This window comes from Polyergus mexicanus, unplaced genomic scaffold (assembly GCF_030449975.1).
Source record: "Polyergus mexicanus isolate NDT 795.1 unplaced genomic scaffold, iyPolMexi1.0 SCAF_16, whole genome shotgun sequence".
Classification (NCBI taxonomy): Eukaryota; Metazoa; Arthropoda; class Insecta; order Hymenoptera; family Formicidae; genus Polyergus; species Polyergus mexicanus.
The window spans coordinates 271,043-294,056 of NW_027223336.1; the positions used below are offsets into that span (position 1 = coordinate 271,043).

At 32.9% G+C, this 23,014-nt stretch overlaps 2 protein-coding genes across 9 annotated transcripts in view; one reads left to right on the forward strand and one right to left on the reverse strand.

Annotated features, from left to right (window-relative positions):
• Nucleotides 1–11,993, forward strand: part of Chat (Choline acetyltransferase) — a 50,150-nt gene extending 38,157 nt beyond the window's left edge. For 2 of the 5 annotated variants that reach the window (XM_070308974.1, XM_070308971.1), the window contains 7 exons: nucleotides 36–265; nucleotides 1,572–1,783; nucleotides 1,984–2,106; nucleotides 2,386–2,590; nucleotides 3,197–3,268; nucleotides 4,661–4,861; nucleotides 5,554–11,993. In XM_070308974.1, coding sequence (XP_070165075.1) covers nucleotides 36–265; nucleotides 1,572–1,783; nucleotides 1,984–2,106; nucleotides 2,386–2,590; nucleotides 3,197–3,268; nucleotides 4,661–4,861; nucleotides 5,554–5,760 — 1,250 coding nt within the window. In that variant the 3' untranslated portion in view covers nucleotides 5,761–11,993. Of the gene's footprint in view, nucleotides 1–35; nucleotides 266–1,571; nucleotides 1,784–1,983; nucleotides 2,107–2,385; nucleotides 2,677–3,196; nucleotides 3,269–4,660; nucleotides 4,862–5,553 lie in introns of those variants that run through there. The other 3 variants (XM_070308972.1, XM_070308973.1, XM_070308975.1) reach the window with 3 other exon arrangements.
• On the reverse strand, nucleotides 11,490–22,691 carry Mekk1 (mitogen-activated protein kinase kinase kinase 4). 4 transcript variants are annotated; one of them, XM_070308965.1, is made up of 20 exons: nucleotides 22,226–22,313; nucleotides 21,844–22,107; nucleotides 20,782–20,907; nucleotides 20,074–20,356; nucleotides 19,695–19,886; nucleotides 19,412–19,602; nucleotides 18,823–19,233; nucleotides 18,401–18,649; nucleotides 17,955–18,179; nucleotides 17,160–17,576; nucleotides 16,398–16,505; nucleotides 16,154–16,325; nucleotides 15,612–16,068; nucleotides 15,038–15,406; nucleotides 14,710–14,897; nucleotides 14,449–14,617; nucleotides 14,237–14,359; nucleotides 13,914–14,065; nucleotides 13,462–13,660; nucleotides 11,490–13,249 (listed from the first exon to the last, which is right to left on the reverse strand). In XM_070308965.1, the coding sequence occupies exons 2-19, from the start codon at nucleotides 21,918–21,920 to the stop codon at nucleotides 13,478–13,480; spliced, it is 4,092 nt and encodes a 1,363-aa protein (XP_070165066.1). In that variant the 5' UTR covers nucleotides 21,921–22,107; nucleotides 22,226–22,313; the 3' UTR covers nucleotides 11,490–13,249; nucleotides 13,462–13,477. The 4 variants fall into 4 exon arrangements, with proteins under 4 accessions (XP_070165066.1, XP_070165065.1, XP_070165067.1 ...); XM_070308964.1 differs by lacking the exon at nucleotides 21,844–22,107 and adding an exon at nucleotides 22,590–22,691 and having other exon boundaries at nucleotides 11,494–13,249; nucleotides 22,226–22,476; XM_070308966.1 differs by lacking the exon at nucleotides 22,226–22,313 and having other exon boundaries at nucleotides 11,494–13,249; nucleotides 21,840–21,899.
• Between the last annotated feature and the right edge of the window lie 323 nt (nucleotides 22,692–23,014).

Consider the following 23,014-nt stretch of genomic DNA (forward strand, 5'->3'; position numbering starts at 1 on the left):
GTCAGAATTAACGAGAGACTACAAACGATTTCTAGACGAACGCAATCGTCACAATCTGGAGCTGTTGGAGCGCTGTCTATGCGTCGTTTGTATCGACGACGATGTCCTGCCAACCACGTTTAACAATCCCCTGAAGAAAGAGGACCGATGGATTGACGATCGAGATTACGCGAACGTGCTTCATCACGCTCTTCACGGCGGAGGGTCCCGGCACTTGGGAGCGAATCGTTGGTTCGACAAAACCTTCCATGCTATTCTCGGCAAAGTACGTATATTTAATTTAACAGTTAAACATCGTTAAATAAACATAGTTAAATGGCGTAACATTAATGATGATTACATTCGACGACCGCACGGGAAATCGAGCTCCTGATTAATGCAATGCAATTATGCGCGCAAGAGTTTTCAACTGGATGTAAACAGGAAATATGCAACGCGACGCGAAATTATATACCTGGTACGAATAAAATAACGCCATTCGCAATTTTTGTGAATCCCCGATCGAGCACACGTAACAATTCGCGGTGAATACTTATGTATTTATTTTCCGCGGATGCCCTCTCGCCCCAAGTTGAACTTAACACTTTCACCGTTTCCGAGACCACCTTTTGATATGATTGGTGTCAGGGTTCACGGGCGAAATCGTTATTCGTGAATCTGCGACTTACAACATCACGCTTTCATATCCTACGTCGACGAAAAACCTTTTAACTTTTTCTTATCGCTATATTTCTTAGGTTAATGAAAATAGCGATATAAATTCAATTCAATTTCGTATCATGATATTTTTGATGGAATAATTAATTTATTTGTCGCGCTAGAGATATGGTATTTATAATTTCTCTATCTATAATTTTTTTATAGTTTATAGTTTATATCTACAATGATCAAAATACATAGATTCGTAAATTGTGTAAATTACGTAAATTAATGTAAATGAGGCAGTTTGGTTTATTTCTTCTTCATATATTGTATATACATGTATTGTACACATTTCTATGTTAATATTATTAATTGTATATTAATAACTGCTCACACACATATATAATAATTGAGATATTATATATATATATATATATATATATATATATATATATATATATAGTTTAATAAATAACATTAATAAATAATGTTAACATACAAATACACAACTAAAATGAAGAAGGAATAAATGAAATTGCCTTATTTATATTAATTTAGATAATTTACACAGTTTTACGAACCTGTGTAATTGGAGATTGTAGAATATGTGTATGCGATATAAATAGTAATGAATGAATTATAAATTTTAATTATTTAATATATATCTCTGTATTATATATTTATATTTAAATAATTATCATTTTTTTTTTCATTTGTAAGCATTTTTTTAATCATTTTCTCATGATCTGAATTAGAATCTTTTGCGTTTTATATCGCTCTATCAATTGACAATAATGTTATCGTTTAATAAAAGTTATTCCTAGTTTCTAGCATTTATAAGAGAGCTTTTAAGAGAAATGTCATTATTTTAAAAACTTATCATGGAAAATGCTATTGATTTGATTTTTTCACAAATCTGTCTAACGCAGGATGGAATGTGGGGTTTGACGTACGAGCATTCCGCTGGTGAAGCACCGGCCATCTTCAAAGCTTTCGAAGAGTTAACCGAGAAAGTGGACTCTATGTTCCCACCGGATAAGAATTTAGTACCCTCGCATCTTCCGGCGCCTGAAAAGCTAGAATGGTGTCTCACCGAGCAAAGTCTAAACGACATCAGAGAAGCTATGATGAATTTCGATGCGTGAGTACTCGTAAAAAAGGCTTATCATTTATTTCTCTTTATAGCAAATCCAATCCGAAAGAAAAATCGATTTCTAAAATACCTTCAATCGTTTATTCATAACGCAACATATTGCGTAGTTGATCATCCTATAACGGAAAAGCTCCTGCGCGTAAACTTGCATCCACGCAATCAGAAATAGTCGCATCTTTATGTTTCAGGCTGGTCGAAGATTTGGATCTTTGTATTTTGCGGTTCGAAGATTATTCCAAAGACTTCATAAAGTCATGCAGAGTTAGTCCCGATGCATACATACAATTAGCACTCCAGCTGACATATTTTAGGTAAAATATTTAAAACCGATGCGATGGAGTTGTTTTCTTCAATTTTTAACTCATACACTTGAAAATTTTCTTTCATCCTTCATATATTTTGATTATATATATATATATAATGTCTTGATAGCAAAAATTATATTTAAAAATCACACAACATCTTCTTTTACTTTTCTCTATTGTTATGTGTCAAATGATGAAAAATCTATGAGAATCAAAATATCGATAAATTAAAATTTGTCAAGCTCTTGTCGCGTCTCATCAGGAGGATTTTTGCGATATTTGCAGACTCTATGGGAAATTGGTAGCCACTTACGAGAGCGCTGGCATTCGAAGATTCGCGTTGGGTCGAGTGGACTGCATCCGAGCAGCCAGTCCGGAAGCCCTCGCGTGGGCAAAGGCCATGTGTCAGGGTGATCCTCACGGTCAAACGAATCAGCCCAACAACGCCGTAGACGGGAGCCCCAAAAGAGTTCAGTTCACCATTTACAGTGTAACTGAAACTTGGCATTTTTCCTATGCGATTCTCGTGTCGTGTAACACACACAACTCGAGTACACTCGACAGAGTTGCGACAAGGTCGAGCGGAATGTGTTTATTTATTTTACTTTTTAGCTTTCTTATTGCCTTATCCTTTAAACTATCCCACACTTATTGCGTTTTATAAATAAATAAATTTTATTTATACATGGGCTATATATTTTGTGTGACTTTTATGATAATTTATGGTAATTTATGAATAATTTTTAATTTAAAAAACTATTTGGTTGCGCAAAATAACGAAACCTTGATATATATATATATATATATATATACCGGTATTATAAAATTAAAAATAATAGATATTATAATAATTAAAAATGCGCATTTGCAATATATTTTCTTTACGACTTAAAAGATTGTCTATTAAAAATGCTATTTGCAAAAATCTTCGCGTATTTTCAATCGACAAACTCTTAAGTCGGCAATTTTTTAATTTTGCAAATGTGCATTTTTAATCATTATAAAGTAATTTTATTATTAAAAAATCATAGTAAAAGACAATTGTATATTCAAAGATATTGTTATTACGTATGTATATGACATACATTTTTTGCAGTGCTACGAAAAGTTTCTCAGTGGTTGGTCGCATTGTTCATTTGCATTGCCAAATGGATCCACCTATGAAAAGGTTTCGATTTACGGGCTTTCTTTCCGTTTATAAACGTGTGTCCCTTGTCTTTTGTTATCAAATTTATTGTACATATTTTCTTAATTCAGATTAGATTATTATACTTGTTATTATATTTTTGTTGTCGTCAATTTTATTAACTGATTATTTTTATGTAATATTTCTGTAATTACACGCTTTGCTATTTATTATAATATATACATGTATATTTATCTATAACGTGCACAAAGATATTGGTGTGTGAAATGTTATTATATACACGTTATTTTTATTTTAGATCAAGAGTAATATTATTAAATAACTTATATTTTTTAATTATATTTAGGTAATACTTTTCCTTTTAAAAGAGTTAACATTTTATCGTATGTCGAAATAAGTTCCAACATAAAAATTCCCCAAAACAAAATAGAAAAAGATGCAGTTACAAAAATGTCTATTATTACTATGCGAAGATCTACAAATTTAAGCGGATACGCCGGACGATGAACAAAAGAAAGAATAAATACTCCTGAGAAAAAAGGCAATCAATTAGACCTGGCCGCGATACAGTTCGTTCTTCCTGCGCAATCGAGTGTTTACACGATCCTCGAGAGGCCTCCTCGAGAGCCCCGGGCAAGTTTCGCGAGGATATTCCGTTTGTTTCCCTTACACGATCCACCCTCGTTTGGGAAAATACTGCGGCAACGAGCTGTTGTTTCTCATTTACCGCGCTCTGTTGTTTCTCCTTTAGCGGTTTGTTGTCTCAGCCATTCCTTTTTCCTCCATCGTCATTTTTAGACTTTACGTAATGGATGTTCGTTATAAAAATATTCCTTCAAACGAATGTATCTTTTTCGAAATGGTTTATTGATTTGTGTTTTTTGCTTAATATCTTGATCGGAAAGCTTAATTATTTTTTTCAAAATATATCCAATTATTTTTTTCGTCCAACCTAAATTACTTCAATTTGATTTGAAACATTAATCTCCACATTTGATTAATGAATGTCTATTGCTTTCACGTTAGATGTTGCTTTTTACCGTGACATTTTATAAGCAGAAAGCTTAGCACGCACGGAGTGTCGTCTTTACTTCACAAAATAATAGTAATCAATTCAGAAGAAATTCACTATACAAATAAATCATGAAGGGGAAAAATTATCATTTTCATCGTTAACTATGGCAAAGAAAGATTGGCTTACGATTCATTAAATAAAATTTGCCGAATATGTCGCAGAAGTAAAACAATTGTCCAGTTCACACTGGATTAAAATACAAAGTATAATAATTCCTTCATGATTTTCCCTCGAACGTTGTCGTTCGACATGTATCGCGAGAATCTTCGACGAAAGAAGAATCGTAATATCGATCGCGCTGGACTCAATTGAACGTTGCTTCCGGCTCGCTTCTCCAGGCGGAAAGGATCAAGGAGCTGTTTGACCTGGCGATGCAGAGACAAACCAAGGAGATGAACGACAACATATACGGCCAGGGTATCGACAATCATTTGATGGGGCTGCGTTACGCGGCGAAGGAGGCCGGCGAGCCGATGCCGGACATTTTCACGGATGAGGCTTACGCGATCGTTAATCACTTCGCCCTCTCGACATCACAGGTCAGTGATCAGGGTCGATCGTCTTCCCGAATCCGTCATCGGCGTCAATTTTGCAAAATTCGTAACATATTCTTGCCATCCAATTAACGTCTCGATGTTTGCATGCATCTCATATATTTGCAAATTATTTATTATAATTAAAAATATATCCGCGATTAAACGTATCTGAGAAATTCGATATTGTTGATTTCTCTGCAAGGAGACGACGACAGTCGGCAATAATTTAAAATCTGTTCAGAGTGATGTACTTTCCTTGCTTTTTAATTGTCTATTATTACGTCAATGCGTTTCACAAGGAACGTTATTTAAAGTGGTCTGTCATGACGAAATATACATAAGTCAAGATCCCGGACGTGTCATAAGCATCTTCATATCACGGGTAGTTAAGGATCTGGACAGTTCGAGGTCGATACGATCAGTTTGTTTAAGAGAAGTGATGTAATTATGTAAGAGCTACGTGTATAAGATTCCAACGTGACATTCAATATCCAGTTATCACGTGATATTTCTTTCGAGGCAATATTTCATAAAACTCAAATCTTTCAAACCATTCATCTTGAAAACTCTCCACGTGTTTCCCCAAAGAAATGGGATATCTTTTTTTTAGATCCATAATAGCACATCGATATCTAAATCTTCACTTAATAAAAATGAAAATATATATATATATGAAAATAAGATCGATCTTGCAGGTGACCACGAAAAATGACGTGATCGCCGGGTACGGACCGGTGGTACCAGACGGTTACGGATGCGCCTACAACGTGAGGAAAAACGGCTTCATCTTCTCGGTCTCGGCCTTCCACAGCGATGGCCGGACTAGCGCGATGCAATTCGCGCAAACGCTGGAACAAAGTCTGCGAGATATGGCGGCTATGATAAAGAATTCCAAAAAGTAATAGATGCTCGACTAATGTTTACAACGTAGAGCCGCAAATAAAACTTCCCGTCCATCTTGACGGGGATGTAGGGGTGAGATAGAAGAGGGCGAGCTTTTCGCGAATCACGCACGAGGATGGTTCGAAACGCTAAACAAATCCACAAAACGCACGTTGAATGACATTGAAGCCGATTTCATTATTCTTGGTGTCTTTTGATACATGCCGTGTCAAAAAATCCGGCTTTACGAATGTGTACAGCAGAAACGCCATCTTTTTCTTATTTTCGTCGTATCGTATCATCTTCATTGCGTCGTCAGACTTTGAAGCTGAGAAAAAGGCAGTTATTTCGCATAGATTTCGTATGGTGAATTATTTAAATTTGTTTATTCATTGTGAAGAAAACGGAGAGCACGACTCTCGAAGCATTCTTGCACGGGGGAAAGTACTTGTCGTATAGATTTAAGAAATGCGAACGTAAGTGTAGTGCAGAGATATTTAGGAACTCGCTCCCGCACAATTCGTTGAATATATCGCTGGTTTGATATAATCTTTAGGGAGTATATAGAAAAGGGAAAATATGTAGCGGTGAAAAGACGAGCGTCGCCGAAGCACGAAAATTCATTGAAACTCTGTCGTAATCCTTAAGATATTCTTCGATTATACGTGGTCTAATAGTAGAAAAGGATCTCTCTCTTGTCTGTTTTTTAGAGGAGATTACATACAGAATACACAAACACACGTGCGTGAACATAATTTCGCATCATTAGCGAATTGAAGATCCTTCAGCGGTAGCCGTCGTATAGTAGGCGAGTATGTCGTAGATCGTTTTAAAACTCTAGTCCGCTCAAGGAGAGAGGAATAAAGTTTCTTCGAGTGTTATGCCCGAGCGCTGGAAAAATCGCTCTAACACACGCTCTTCTGCCACGTTTCGTACTTTCAGAAGTTTATATATACTTTAAGAATATGTCGTTTCCTCGATATCCATCGATCGACTTGTCGAATACAAGAATTTTCCTCCTTGATAGCGTCGAGAAAATAATGTTCCTATATCTTGAAATATATCGCGACTTTAATCTTATTCCATCGCAAAGTCGACTTTTCGAAGAAGAACTTTTCAAGTCATCTGAGAATAGAACTATCCGCACTATACCTCCTTCTATAGTATAATTAATAACGTATAACGATTCGCTTTTTTTTGCATGTATCTCTCGTAAATTCATGTTGTTCGCTTTCTCATATCGTTGATCGAAGTTTTTTTTTTTTTTTTTTTTAGGGATACGATCCAATTTGCGAGATTTCGACGGTTGACTTTATACGATTATCGCAGATGTAGCTTTCCAGCGCGCGGGACTCGTCTACCGTAGGCAGGAACACTCTAAATGTGGCCAATCTCATCGTATGTTGGCGCCCGCACAGTAAACTCTTGTCCAATTCTTAGGTAGATCGGCGGATCGCGCCGCTCGAGATTGTCAAGAGACAATCTCGCCTCGACCGTCGACGGTATAGCTCTATCTGTTGTCTCTATCGCGCTATTCTTCTACTTATCTACTTCTTACAATTTACAATCTAGATAACCGACTACCCGTACTTTATCAGGGATTGAGACCGATGATAGTATGATTATATGTACAACAATTGAAATTCAATGATAATTGCATGTGTAATTAAACTGTTGATATGTAATAGTTGTATATGTAATTAATATCTTCTTTGAGATATATAATATAGAGTTATTATATATATATATATATATTGAGAGAAAGATGAGATAATCTCTTTTGTTGAGATTCCAGATTTCGCAATACTGTAAATGTATGCGAAGGTGATCTTACTGAAATATTATATATCGGTCTCAAATCTTGATATTAGTACGTGCTAATCTCACGAATTGAAGGAGATAGATCTCTCCAATTCTGCAATTTAGACAAATTTATCGCTTGATGCGATTCATATGCTGATATTGTTAGCCTCGTATTAGGCCGTTGATATGACGATGGTGCTTAATATGTATTATTGTTGTTTTTAAATGGGGATTTTTAATGAAAAAAGGACCAAATGAAAGCGATTAAATATCGAAACGATTTAATATCTTAGGAATAGTATCTTAAAGATGTTCTATATCGCATTTTTTAATGTAACAAATTTTTTTCGCTTGTCTAAATTCGAGCCATCATCATACTTTCTTAATAATTAGCAATTGAATATAAAAAAATTCCTGACAAACTAAATTTTAGCAAGGGAAATACAATCCTTAGTTAATCTTGAAGAAACTAACAAAAATTTAATTTGTGGCTTTCTAGTTATAAAAATATATAATATACACATATAGCTAAAAAATTGCAATAATATAAATAATAAATAATCTCTTTCAATACTTTCTGTAGAAGAAAATTAATTTGAAATCAGCTAAAAAATCTGCAATTAGAAATTAGTAAATCGATAGATAGTCAATCTATGATATGAAAAAATTAATTTTATAAAAATCGATATATCTAAGACATATATAAAATATATATCAGATGGCATAAAATTCTTTTCATATACAATAAAAACAACTTTTTCATTGATAATCCCCATTTTCTCGACAATAATGCATTTGAATTATCTCACCGTACAGAAGTAAAAAAAATTCTGTAAATTTGTTCGACTCCGCGATTTAGATAATTTATACGATCTGTTGCGCTCACCCTGTCCTCTCGTATTGGGATGTTATCAATGATCGCTAATGTATCGCGTGATTGTTCTAATCGTAAAAGTGATTGAGGATAATTATCGAGAAGAATCGTCTCGTCACGGCTATAAGATAAAGTGCTTAAGTATCGCATTTAATTAGCTTTCTAATTCTAGTCGATTAAAATATAATTCTAATTAATTGCTAAAGAAAATGAGGGAAAATTGATACCATGAAGAAGACTTGGAACGAGAAAAATTTTTTACCGTCAGATTTATGCGGGAAAAATCAAATACGTATCTTATCATGTGATGAGTCGTCGTAATCGATATCTCGTGCGATTCTGATAGTAAAGAAATTCTTATCCTTAATATTCTTGATATATCGAATCTTCTTCATCTTCTTCATTCTTACTTGTATGTTATCAGCGTTAAATGCAATAGATCTGTTGACGTTATTCATATTTTACGATATTGTTACAATCCCGTTTTTTAGTTTTGTTGCATTAATCTTTTGTTAATTTCTTAAAGAAGAAAGTGATCATACGAAAGTGATTATTCAGAATTTTTTGTCTGATCTTAAAATCAGCGTTGAAAATATTCCATTCCGCTTCATTCCGTCTCTTCTGAGCTTTATTTATGATCTATGTTATCATTGCCCGATTAATTCGTCAGTGTTATAAATCACGTCTTCGAATTTTACGAAAGTTAATCGTATGGGGAAAAGGAGTCGGGAAATTTATCATTCGCGAAATGTACGAGAGAGCACGGTGTCTCTTCGTTATTGTTAGAAAAACGATGAAAGGGACAAAATATATATATATATATATATATATATATATATATATATATATATATATATAATGTGTATGTACATTATATAACACGTGCGTTCGAAAGTATATACATGTTGTCGCGTATGCAGGGTACAGCCACAATATATGCAATATATATATATTGAAAACATTTTCGGAGCGAATCGCATCAATATTTGAAAAAAGTGTTTCTATGTTTAATTATAAAGTTTATTATGTATATATATTTCCGGTGCAATTCGTTCCCAAAGTATATTTCCTCTTCTTCCTCCCATCTGTTTCAGTTGCACCCTGTATACGTACAATACGTGCAAATATTCTCTATATTAGATATAAAGAAAAAACACAAATACTATAATATATACTACTATTATTAGCTTAAGGCCAAAAAATACGATTAGAGATACTTTACTTATACATATCGCGAGAAACTATTGTGATCGCATTTTTGCGGCCAAGAATATCATACGCATATCAGGCGAAAGCCAATGTAGCGAACGATCTTATTCCGGGATAAGACATATCCTGATAAATCGATAGGAACGCTTACGGATGTAATTACAAACGTATAACTTGTGAGAGTTCTCTAAATATAGTAGATAAAAATATATATCAGTACGTTAAATTATATCTTTGTTTTTGGAGTGATCTCGCATTACGTGAACCCTGACACAAAACGATTTTATAATTCTTTACGCGATATAAGAACTGCCATGTTTAATTATGGAATGAAAAATAATTGCCCCGATAAATATTAATATTCATTTAAATGAGTATTAAAAATACAGATTATATATTTAATGTTAAACAAAAGACAAATACGAAAGATATATTTTTGAAATAATTGGCGAAAGTGATGAAAGCAAAAAAAAAAAAAAAAATAACAGGTATCTGAAACTACAGCAAAAGCTCTTATATAATTAGCATTAAAAAATATTTCTCATAGTTCCAAAGATCTATAAGTAATCGATGTATCTATATAATTATGAGTGATGGAAATATTATTTCTATAAACACGTTGATTATTAGAAAATATACACTTTAATATATGCGTTAAGACTGTTAATGTTAGCGTCACGGGGTGATAAAGCGTGATAAGAATGAAAGTATGAATATATAATAATAGCATATCTGTGAAAGTAGTGTTAATAGTAATAGATATAAAATTCATCTTATGGAATTATGAGAATTGAATAAAATAACTATATAAGAGTAACTATAATATTCTGTTTTAAGAATATCAGCTAGAAATATAAAATTGAGCGTCGAGGTTCACGTATACGACTTGTTGTGTGCGAAGGTGGCTTTCATTGTTGTTAACGTTCTATTATTCATTAAAAAATTAGTATACACACACACACACACACACGCGCGCGCGCGCGCGCACACAGACACACTAATTTTTATTGTATATTTACTGAGCTTTTTCAATTCTTCGATCAGTGCTTGAATCTTTGCAAAGCTACAAAGTATAGATGCTATTCGACGCGAGAATTATAGGGGCACATGTGAGAATAATAATAATGTCATACTTATTAACGTAATAAAAGCCATTATAAGTAATGCAATCATTTAGGTTTTAAAGATCTTAATTTGTATCATTCTTATTTTCAATTTCTCATCTAATATAAAATATTACTTATAATTCTCTTATCCTGATTCGTCTAATGTAAGTTGCAATATTTTTTGCTTTCAATTCTTTATACATATATAAAATCGCAAAAAAATAATATTCATATATTATGTAACAACTGTGTTAAATATGTCAAATATCATGAAATTGTCAAATATCATGAAAGTGTTAATTATTTTGTATTAAATATAATGATCTCTTCTTTATTCTTTCCATAAGAAAATGTTAACTCTATTATATTACATGATATCATCATGAATATTATCGCAGTATATATGATATATTATATAGCAACATTGTTGACTCCGCGGTCCCCAAATTCTGTGCATATATGTATATATAATATACATAATTTATATTTCATCCTTTTATATATACTTTCAATTCGTCATGTAATAAATGCTGAAGAAAAAATTAAATTCTTGTCATAACTGGATATAGATATAATATAATACATACAAAAAATAAAAAATAAGATCCAATACAGCAATACACCATAAATATTGAAAAATTAAAACAAATTATAATTTCTAGCTATACTTTTGACGCCATATATTATAAATAATTCATACACAACCCAATAGTTTATATAACAAGAACTCTGACGTAATTATATTCAATTTGACATATTATAATTTAATATTTTTAATAATTTCTATATGATTTTTTTTTTCACAGAGTTTGTACACAAGCTTTTGGGTAATGTATGACTGATTTTAATCCTTAAGTGAACAATTTAGTTCTCTTTATTTTTTGCAAGTGAAAGAGATTATTCAATCCTTTTAGCTGAATTTATTTATTTAGCTAATCTGTTTAATACATTTTATAGAGTTTTGTTAAATATATATATTAAATAAATGTACAATCAAAATTTGGTCCTTTCCTTAAAGATAAAGAGATTGTTCAGATATAAGGATTAAAAATCATGGCGTAAGTTATATACTTTTTGTGCGTGAAACGTTCGATAGATAAACGAATAAGTACACAGCTTTCCGTTTGCGCGCGGAAAGCATACACAGCATACCTCCGCTAAGTAATTGATCCACATCAAAGTATGTTGTATCATCACGTGTGTACGCATTTCCTCTTGCAGAAAAATAAACTCCATCAAAATAACAGTCGTTGTTGCTCGTTTTATTCTTTTACTCTCGATCGTTTTATTTAAAATAGAATTTCTATTGCATAATAGTAACAAATCATTCACTTCCTGTCTATAAAGCAATTAATATAATATAGACATAACGTTGGAAGCTGCCATTATATGTATATCATACTTTAAAGATATCTTAATCATACTTACAATTAATCACATCGTAAGTCATAACTAATGTTCAAAGAATTTTATATATCTAATGAAAATCGGGTTTGATATAATATGAGCGTTTGACATTTGCTGCACTTAATATGCTAATTGTGAGGTGTATATATGATCTTCAGAATGGGAAATGACTTGCGCCTATCGTTCATATCAATATATATTTACAAAGAATATGCAGCACTATGCTGTATCTTATATAAACTATAAATGCAAATACAAAGTAGAAAATATATATTTTGCTTTGTCTTTTAAGTAAAACTGAACAGAGATATACGTTTTTCAATTTATATCTTCATGTATACAAATACCATATGTATTCCCTCCCCCTTTTGTTATTTCTTTAAACATACTATTCGATTGAATTAAATTGTATGTGTAGATTCTATATGCAATTACATTAAATTATGTGTCACTAAAATGCTTTCGCGATCTTTCACATTTTCAGGCTAAATCACTGAACTTATTCTAGCATGGCTAGTTTAAATCACATATAATAAATATAGATACATAAAGAATATCTCTAAAAAAAGTTGCACTTTCCTTTTTCTCACCAAATATTTCTTAGTAAATCTTATCGTTCAATCTCTATTAAAATTTCTATTAGAATACAATATTTGTTTTCAACTATTTGCAAAATTCAATTTTGTTGTTTATATTTTGCTAGCTATACATGCCAAAGTTTAATTTGCAAGAATTTTCAATACTAAAAATGTATTATTAAACATTTTTAATATCATTACTTATTAATGTAGACGAAAGAAAGTGTCCCTCTTGTGAAATAAATTCCTTATAATTATATAGTAAATTATATTATCACAATAATACTTATGTATTATATACTGATCTCATCAATGGTATTCTCAAATACAATTTGCATTTCTTTGTACAGTCTGCCACAAATACTATATATTTTTAACAAAGTCTTATTAAAACATATATTGTATTAAATACTAAATCTCTCAGAAAAGTGCAAATAAAAAACAACATAATATAGCAGATATGTTTCTGAAACAATTCTACCAATAAAATACAAATGCCAATTCTGCATTCCCACAAAGACCATGCTATCTCCTGTAAGAAAAGTAGATAAAAATAGTAGATAAAAAAATAAAGAAATAGAGAAATAATATTTGTTTTTAAACATTATGTTAAATTTATGAAGAATTAGAACAAATTATTTGTGTACACAACAAATTGTCTGCGCAAAGATGTATCTCCTCCTAAAATCGCTGACAGAAAAAGATTACACATTTAAAAGATTAAAATTCACAAATAATGCTCACATTTTTCTTAACACTCTTAGTATCGTAACATCGTAAAGTCAGCATTGACATCCTCGTATTCTCCTAACACAAAAGAATGTGCAAGAAGTGTATTCGCAGTCGACCTTTTCTTTGGATCATGCTGCAGGCATTTCTTTATGAGATCTATGCCTTCCGCAGATAGATTCTTAGGAAGAGCTGGTGTTTCTCCCATTCCAACCTTGCAAAAATAAAAAATTTCAAGTTAAATGATGCTAATATATATATATAACACTCAAAATAATTTAAAAAAAAAATTTCAGACACACACTCACATGCACAAGTTCTTGTAAGAGAGAACAAAGATAGTTTAAATTTAAATTTCTAAATTTTTAATTTTAAAATCTGAATTTTTATTTTTTACAAATTGGTAAAATTATTATATGTATAAAATTGCATCATTTTATATAATAATTAGTTAATTGCAAGCTTACCTTAAACATGATTTGATAATTCGAATCGTAATCCGACCAAGGCCGTCGTCCACTCGCCATTTCAATGATGCAACAACCCACCGACCAAATATCGACAGCTCTGCCATGTCCACCGCTTCCTGACTTCATAAATACTTCCGGTGCCATGTAAGCTTTAAACAATAAAATAAAAATAATTGAAAACTGCAAAAATTAATAAGAATATATTTTTTACATTCATAGTTTCTTGATACTTTATAAAATTTTTATAATAGCAGTGATATAATAAACTGTATAAGATAAATCTATGAAAGATTTTACTGTGTAATAATTAAGGTACTAACCTTGAGTGCCGACAAAACCTTGAAGTTCGCCAGGCATTGTCGAATGCGCTTTAATCTGCACCGCACTACCAAAATCACCAAGTTTCAAACAATTGCCTTCATTCGTTAAAAAGATATTTGCAGCTGCAAAAAAAAATGCAATTATAAAAAATAATTTAAAATAAATAATATTACTTTACACGAAACCATCTTATTTAGACAATATATTGTACTTTTAATATCTCGATGAACTATTCCATGAGAATGCAGCGCTGCTACGGCAGAAAGGAGTTGATGAGTATATTTTCTGACCAAAGATTCTGGCAATCCATTGCCGCTACCAGCGACCAAGCTCTCAAGAGTTCCCTCCGCACAGAATTCCATAAAAATCAACATTTCCTCCTAGAAGCGAAATTTATATGTTTATAATAATATATATTTATTGCGCTGCGAGTTGATATATCGTGCCAACGATTATGTTACGTTTATCGTACACGATGAATTTCTAGTCCGTAATATCGCACTAAATGCCTATGCTGGATTCCCTCAAATATCTGTAACTCCTCAGCAACACGCCTGATTGCTCTGTGATCGCCAGGTTGCAGCTGCACTTCTTTCATGGCTAACAGTTCACCTGTTTGATTATTCACTACTGTGTATACTTTGCCGAATCTTCCTTGGCCTGCATAATAAAATTCGTTTATGAGGCTACATACACAATTATGAATGTTAATGTAATTAACGGCAAATAATAATAATTATAAATTATCTAATAACAAGTAATTTTACGCATACACTGTATATAATCAATAAAGAACGTACCTATTTTAATACCTCTCTGCCATGTAAATGTAATGTGTCTTCGCACCTTGATGTGAACTCTATCGACTCCTTTTCTGTCAATGACTTGTCCAATAAGCTCCCGATTCCTCAATCTTTCGTCGAGTTCACTTTCCATTTTTCTAATGGCACAAATGACTCTTTCGTGCCTCTGCATGCCCTGCTCGGGTATGTTTACTATCACCGCAAGATTTCCATCAACCATGCTTGACGAGCTACATTTCTTCGCAATAACCAATAATTCGGGTGATTTCAGAGCCTCCCGTGGTTTTTGAGAAAAGTTGATGCTCGTAGTTCTAGTGCGACCATGACTCGGCGATGAAGCTCTTGATCGCGACAATCTTCTTAAATCTGAAAACAAAGTGTTAAGAATCGTAATAAAATTTATTCGCTCAATCATTTTCATGTATAAATATTTAAAATGATTGTTTAACAGAAACTTATAAAACAATGATTTTCTTAATTTCCAATCAAATTTTGTAACCGCAAAAATGTCAAAAAATTGCTGCCATAAAAGAATTATAATTTATAACAAGAAAATCATAGATTACTCTACTTTCTGTCTCCGGCGTCGATCCAGCAACCGATACAGTTCCCACTACATGAGATATACAACGATCCATGCATGTCTTTAATTCCTCAAATTCCTGATCGGTGAGATGTTTCGTATTGTGTGGCTCACACACTGTTATCAAAAACTCCAAACCTTGATTCGCCCATCTGGGCCTCAAGCCGCGGCCACGCTCGCATCGCGTTCTCACGAATTCCATCCACAACAACGCAAATGATACTAGACCACGCGCTAAAATGGCCTTTTCTTCTAGTGAGAACAATTTGCACATCTCCTTATGAAACTCGAAACCCATTCTGTAAGCTTGATGAAGAATCTCACGGATCCTCGAGCGTAAAGGTGTTTGGTCGCTCTCGATGTTTGATTGCTCCACTTCATCGACATCTCTTTGAAAGTCCTCGATTATTACCGTTATGCGATGTCTTAAATCTAGAACTGTATTCTATAAATAAGAAAGGAAAAGAAAGGAAAATTTAGCTTTTTGTTTAGTTTCCGTAATAAAGCAGTCTATGTACAAAGTTCTTTACCTTCAATAGTTTCAACGACTCCTCTAACTTCTGATCATCGACTGACCATTTCTCGATATCGCGTTTCAAACATTTGGCAAGATTGATGCTCTTTACAATCTTTTCCCGAGCCTCTACAAACATTCCCTGCCACTCACGGCCCACAAACAGATGGAATCTAAACTGTGTTTCACTGTAAAACAAACAGTTATAAAGTATCTAAGATAAATCGAATATAGATAAATGAATTAAAATTATCTCTTACTTGCATGACAATTCGTCGTCCTCCTTTTCTTCTACATTTTCACAGATCTCGCGAGTCCGTTCAGTGAGAAATTCATTAACTTGTTTAATCATCGTATGTGCAATTTCACTATAAAAAAATAATATCACAAACATGACAATACAATTTCAAATATAATAATAAAAATTATTAAATAATAATTTAACTTGTGTTGTATATTGTTTTATTGTACAGTTTTATTTATTCTATTGTATTTATTCATTAGAACATCTAATATTTCTATTAATTTCAGCTTTTCTATTAGAATCATACTGTTGTTCCTCAGCCTCCCTACTCTCCAGACTTGGCTCCTGCAGATTTTTTCTTGTTCAAAAAATTAAAATCGACCTCGAAAGACCGCCGTTTTCAAACAATAAAAGAGATTAAGAAAAAGTTGCTACGAGACCTACATACTATTTCAGAAACAGAATTCCAAGAAGCATTCCAACAGTGGAAAAAAAACTGGGAGTGGTGCATTAGCAGCGCAGGAGAATACTTTGAAGGAGATGAGCCGAGATAATATGTAAGTTAAATTTTTTTTAACAAAGTTCGGTTTCTTTATGGACAGCCCTTGTCTGTAATCGTGTGCGTGTGTGTGTATATATGACTCAAGTAGAAAAGCTGAGACTAATAGAAAATTATTTAATAGAATATAAAATGTTCTAATAAATAAATAAAATAGAGAGAAGATATATCTAATTATTGTATATAGAATATTTGCAATTATTTCGATATTTTACTCACTAGAATTTTACGCCAGCAATCTTATATCCATCACTTATGTTTCCAGCGATAGACTTGACAAACAACCATTCATCCATGATTAGATTTTTGTGAAAGCTGTCATGCTGCACCATGTCCACCCACTGCTGGAGATAATCTAGATAGACCTCAAACACAGCTCTCAGACTCTCATCGAAATATTTGACGTCTTCCTCGAACAAACTCTCGCAGCCGGTTTCGTCGCTCGCAACAGCAGCGCGAGAATGCGCGGCGAACCGGTCGCGATGAATGCAAGCGATCTTGATGCCCTCCCGAAGTTCCCGCATGAGCTGTCGGACTGACAACGGACTCGGCTGCTCCGGCTTTTGTTCTAGTCTCATTCTTAGAAATTCGTGTACTACGTCCAATGGCACACGCGAGAGAAACACGAAAGCTGCCCTGAAATATAACAGTTTACAACAAATATAATTTGACTCTCTCTACTCTATATTAGATTCACATAAAAAAAATTATTTGACAAACTAGTCCAAAAAAGTCTGGTCCAAATTACATTTAAAAATTACTCTAAAAAAAAGTTTGTCATTTAAAAGTATTCTATGTATATTAGTTTCTTCTGACAAATGTAATATTATCGAAAATACAGGCATTTGTTTTGCTTTTTTCTTTGTAATTTAATTTTATATAATTTTATTTCATAAATGTCTTAGCTTTAATTTGATATTAAATTTAGTATAAATCAGAATGTTAAAATAAAATTAATTTCTCAAGATCTGAGCAAACGAAAATTTTTTAAGAAATAAAAAATTCTAAATATACCTATATGACGGCAAATTTAACTCCTTTGCTTCAGGACTCCAAATGCCATACCGTCGTAGTTCTCTGTCACCTTCGTACTCTTCATTTGCATTGCTATCACACCCCTCGCAGTTATTTTTTTCTAAAGCTAATCTCGCTTTCCTCAAGATAGATGTGTGCAATCGATCCAGGAAATTCAAACTTTTTCTGAGACCTCTCGTTTTCAATACATCCTCGATATACTTTCTGAATGTGCCAACAAAAATTGTCATTACATAAATGAGATATTTGTGTATCGTGTAACCAAATTCAAAATGTTATCTAGTTGCTTTAAAATAAAAGAGATACCAAAAAAATTTCTAATAAATTTTATAAAGTCAAAAAATTATTTAATATAACACATTTAAATTAAAAGTATTTAGATATTAGTGTAAAATTAAATATATATTTAAAAATTTAAAATATACCTGTAAGCGTGTCGATCAAATTCGACCAAGTAGAAATCGAGTCGATCGACTTTTTCGTCTTCCACATATGAGAACGAAATTTCCGGAGTAGGCGGCAATGACTGCGATATGAAAGATAAACCTCCTACTGAAGAATTATTGCTATTATTGCTGTCAGAGGGACTGGAAGTTTCGTCTTGTTGAGGTAGCTCAAATCTCACCATGGATTGTCGCTGCTCCATAGAATCAACAGTATCTGAGGATCGCGAACTAAGGAGAGGAACAATCGATTATCTAACTCCGAAGTTTCTATACGCATGAAGGAGAGAATTCAAAAATATCTTTTTTGTCCTGGAGAAGAATTAAATTCGTTCATAATTTACGGAAATTCGAAAAATATAATTCCAAGTTATTGGAAAGATAATGCGATTCAAATAATGTACCTTATGCCGGAGTCGTTAAAATCCTCCTGTTTCTTCTTACTATGCAGCATCATGAGCAATCTGCCCAATATTTGTAATTTAAGCCGATGGTGTTTCGTCATGTTATACCAGAGACACATAGCTTTCACTCTGTCGGTGAATTCTGGGCTCTTGTATAACGGATAATTAGCGGCAAATGCCTGGCAAGATGGATATAAGGCTTCCGCTGCCTCCAAACGAGCTAATAGGCCTTCCACTTGTTGTAACGCTTCTCCCTGTTCACGAGCGCATGCACGACAGTACATGGAGAGGCAACCTTGACATACACCCAGTTCGATGTTCGGACTGGAACCTGGATTTGCGGATCGATCACTCGCAATGTCGCCAGGGCTGATGCAACCTGCCTCTTGCGCATCCGTCATGGGATCGTATCTAACGAAACAATAATTGCGTTTATGGTATATGCTTATATATTACTATTATTTTTGTTTCTTGCAATCGATTGTTAATATATATTGCGCACATCAATTTTCGATTTCATGAAGAAAATATTTTCCATTTTGCGTTTCTAAAGTAGTATCTTGAAAACTTTAAATATATGTTTGCTCACTTGTATTCCATTATTTCTGTAAGTAAAACCTCTACTGCCTCGCGTTGACGGCATAAATATTCATCCTGCGCCATCGGGCTACGATCTGCATGATGTGCCTGTAGTTCCAGCCAAATCAGATCCTTTAGTTCGTTTTGCCAACTGCTTTCTTCGTGACTCATTTGACGGCGACAATTCCGCTCCGTACTCCCCTGTAAAAAAAAATTAAATCATTTTAATTTGTATGTTTGAGTTTAATAATCACACGAATGAAAATTTTATGCAATAAGTTCAAGATACTTACTAATTTAATTAAAAAAGAAAAAGTGCCATGAAATATTTCTCTCTCCTTCAAGCTTTGCGTCCTCGGCGATTGCGCGCTTAAATTCTTTTCGTTTATCAACACGCTTTTTTCGATAATTTCTCGCTCCATTTTTTTTTCCTCCACATCAACTGGCTTGGACCGCAAACAGCGAAATCTATTTCTAGTCTCAATCTGTGAAAAAGAACATATTTTTGCTTGACAACATGCCAAATGTGAACAGTAAAAGAGCTTGCAAAGAGATAAGAGTATGGAGTTCTGTCCAAAAAATTCAACACAAGTCGAGTAATCGGCTTTTGATTGATAGACTAGAAATATACGCAAGTATAATAATCAAAATTGTTTTTGTATTTTGTCGAACCTTGATTTGATTCGGCGTTAAAACTGTCGCCATGTCACCATTATGTTTATCGGCATAATTATAGGCAGCTTCTACGTCAAGCTTCAAATCTCTTTCATTGCCACGCAATAGTTTCAAGATCCTCTTGCACTTTCTGCTGCCCTCTGTCGCATCCTCCTTTGCCTCATTCTCGCGATCTTTGTCCGCTTTATCGCACATTTCGTTGAAGATAATGGTATCCAGGGTGTTGCGCCTTCGAATAGTTGTCTTCGGCCGAGTTTCTTTTTCTATCGATTTAAGATCACTAGAAAATGACAAAAGCTAAAGATAGCCTCAGATACTTTGTAGTCACTCGAGTGACAAGTAAATTAGTAACGGTTCAATCGATATTGCGAAAACTACTTTCAGTAAACAATATTGCTTTATTTTCTGTATTTGTTAAAAATAATTCTTTTTCATTTCTTATAATTTTTCTCAAAAATATTATTCTATATTTTCTGCATTAAAATTACAAGGGAAAACATTATATTGTTTATATTTTAGTGTTGCTTGTTAACTCCAGTTATATTTAATATGCTGCAAAATATTTACACAATTATAATTATTGTCAATAAAAAGTTATATCGTGTCAACAATGAAATATTTGTATGTAATAATTATATATTTTCACATATTATTCTTAGTAAAATTTCTCGAATGGATCTAAAATTTGAAGTTTTAATCACGTACCTGCCTGAGAATTTTTGCTTCATGTGTCTTTTCTTGCGACTGAGACGAGTCCTGGGTGGAGTTTGTCCGTAAATATCGGACATCGCGTGCAGCGACTCCTCGAATTCGTTCGACGAATCAATCTTACTGCAAACAAGATGTTTAATCGAATATATATTTCCGCCGGAAAGTTGATCGCTGATTATTGTCGGGGAAATTCCCCAAGACAGGATGTTACTTTTAAAATAAAATATTATCTTCTAGAGAATTATATTCATATAATTCTTCATCATATAACTATATGATTTTCTTTCGAAGAACATTCAACATTTTAATATATAGTTATGTGAAAAACATTCTACTTTTGGATCTAAAGCTGCAACATATTTATATAAATGCTCAAATGTGAAATACTTTGATGACAATTTGTTAAAATACTTTTGTAACATAAAAAAGAATTTTCAACTTTAACCGAAACCATCAGTATATAATTGAAAAGCGCTATTTCTTCGCATTTAATGCAAAATTACTATTTAACTAATCAAATTGTAAAATATTGATTCTCAGACAATTCTTTTTATCTCTGTTACATTAATAATATAATATTAATAGAGAGATAACAAACTGTCGTCAAACTTTCAAATTGGAACATTTATACGAACATATTGCTCGTTATACCAAAGATATAGCATAATTTTCTTAATAATTATTATAATAACATTTATCAAATTAAGATTAATTTTATTATAAATTCATTTCAAAATTTCATTAAAAATTCTGTTTAAAACAATTGGATAAAGGGTCCTTAATTCTTTTCTTGTTGCAAACATTATTGATATACATATTACAAGAGAAAACTCATATAAATACAGAAAAGTAAAAAGACTCTTTTCAGAAAAGATTCTTTTTTTATAATTTTTCTATTTTAGCAAAATCTCTAAAGGATAAAAAAATAATTATATAATTATGTGTATATCTAATAATAGATCTGATTATAATAATGCATTAACACATTGGAATCATAATCCACAATCTCACGAATTGATAAACGGCAAGGAATTACAGATTCGTGTACTGACTAACGAAAATGTGTCTTGCATGATACAAATTGCCAAGTTTGCAGTCAAGAATTCTCTTCGCGCCTTGATTGTCGACTTCATCACTCCGATACGGAATCATCAATCGTCGCGCAACACTCGCAAAACGAGCAACGGACATACATAGTAGACGGAATATATTCGACGCACACGTTCGGAACGACCAATGTTTCCGATTCACTGTCACACGCGTACGTTAAAGCATCGTGCATCAGGTGAATCGCTGAAAATAATCCGGCGGATCCCTGGCCTATGTAAACAAAGAGCGTTTATATCGCCGATAGTGATGCAACGTGGGCGCCGGTTCCTGTTATCGGAATCCGTTGCGAATTACGTGTGTGAAACCACGTGTCACCCTGATAACTCACCTGCCATAATCGGCGTCCTCATCGTCGGAGGACTCGCAACCAGGGATTCTCGTGGCATGATTCGGTTCAACGAGACGCGACATTCTTCACACTCGCGCGAGAAACGTCGTCGTTCCTGAATATCATCGTCGAAGCGCATGCGCCGCACGCTGTTGACATTTGACGAAGTTCACCGAATCCGAACAGCTGTTAAGGCGGTAATATTTGAACGTATCAAAGAACGAAGCGCGCGTACGATTTTTTTTAAGTGCCTAAAAAGATTTTATAAAGTTCAATTAATATGACATTTCACACATATAATATACATTTTAATTTAACTCAAAGAATTTAACATTATTCTCTATTATTATTGAATAATACTTACTTGTAGAGCGATTGTCGATATATCTCGAAGATGACGGTTTCGATTTACGATTATATATCTTTTCGACGATTCTCTTTGGACATCTTTTCTAAAATATTTTATTTTGTTCTTGTCTTATTTTTGTATTTATATTACATGTGAATAAAATTTTTAATGCTCAAAATATCAACTGTCAATTGTTATATTGCATTATTTGACATTGCTGTAATTTATCTTGACTAAATTTATATATATATATATATATATATATATATATATATATATATATATAGAGAGAGAGAGAGAGAGAGAGAGAGAAAATTTGAATATAGTCCTAGAATCTCGTTTTTTTCTAAATTGCAAATGTTTTATTCTTTATTGCTTATTGTTAGTCGCTTAGATATGACATATTCGATCTGCTATCATTTGTTTCTCCTTAGTTTTTA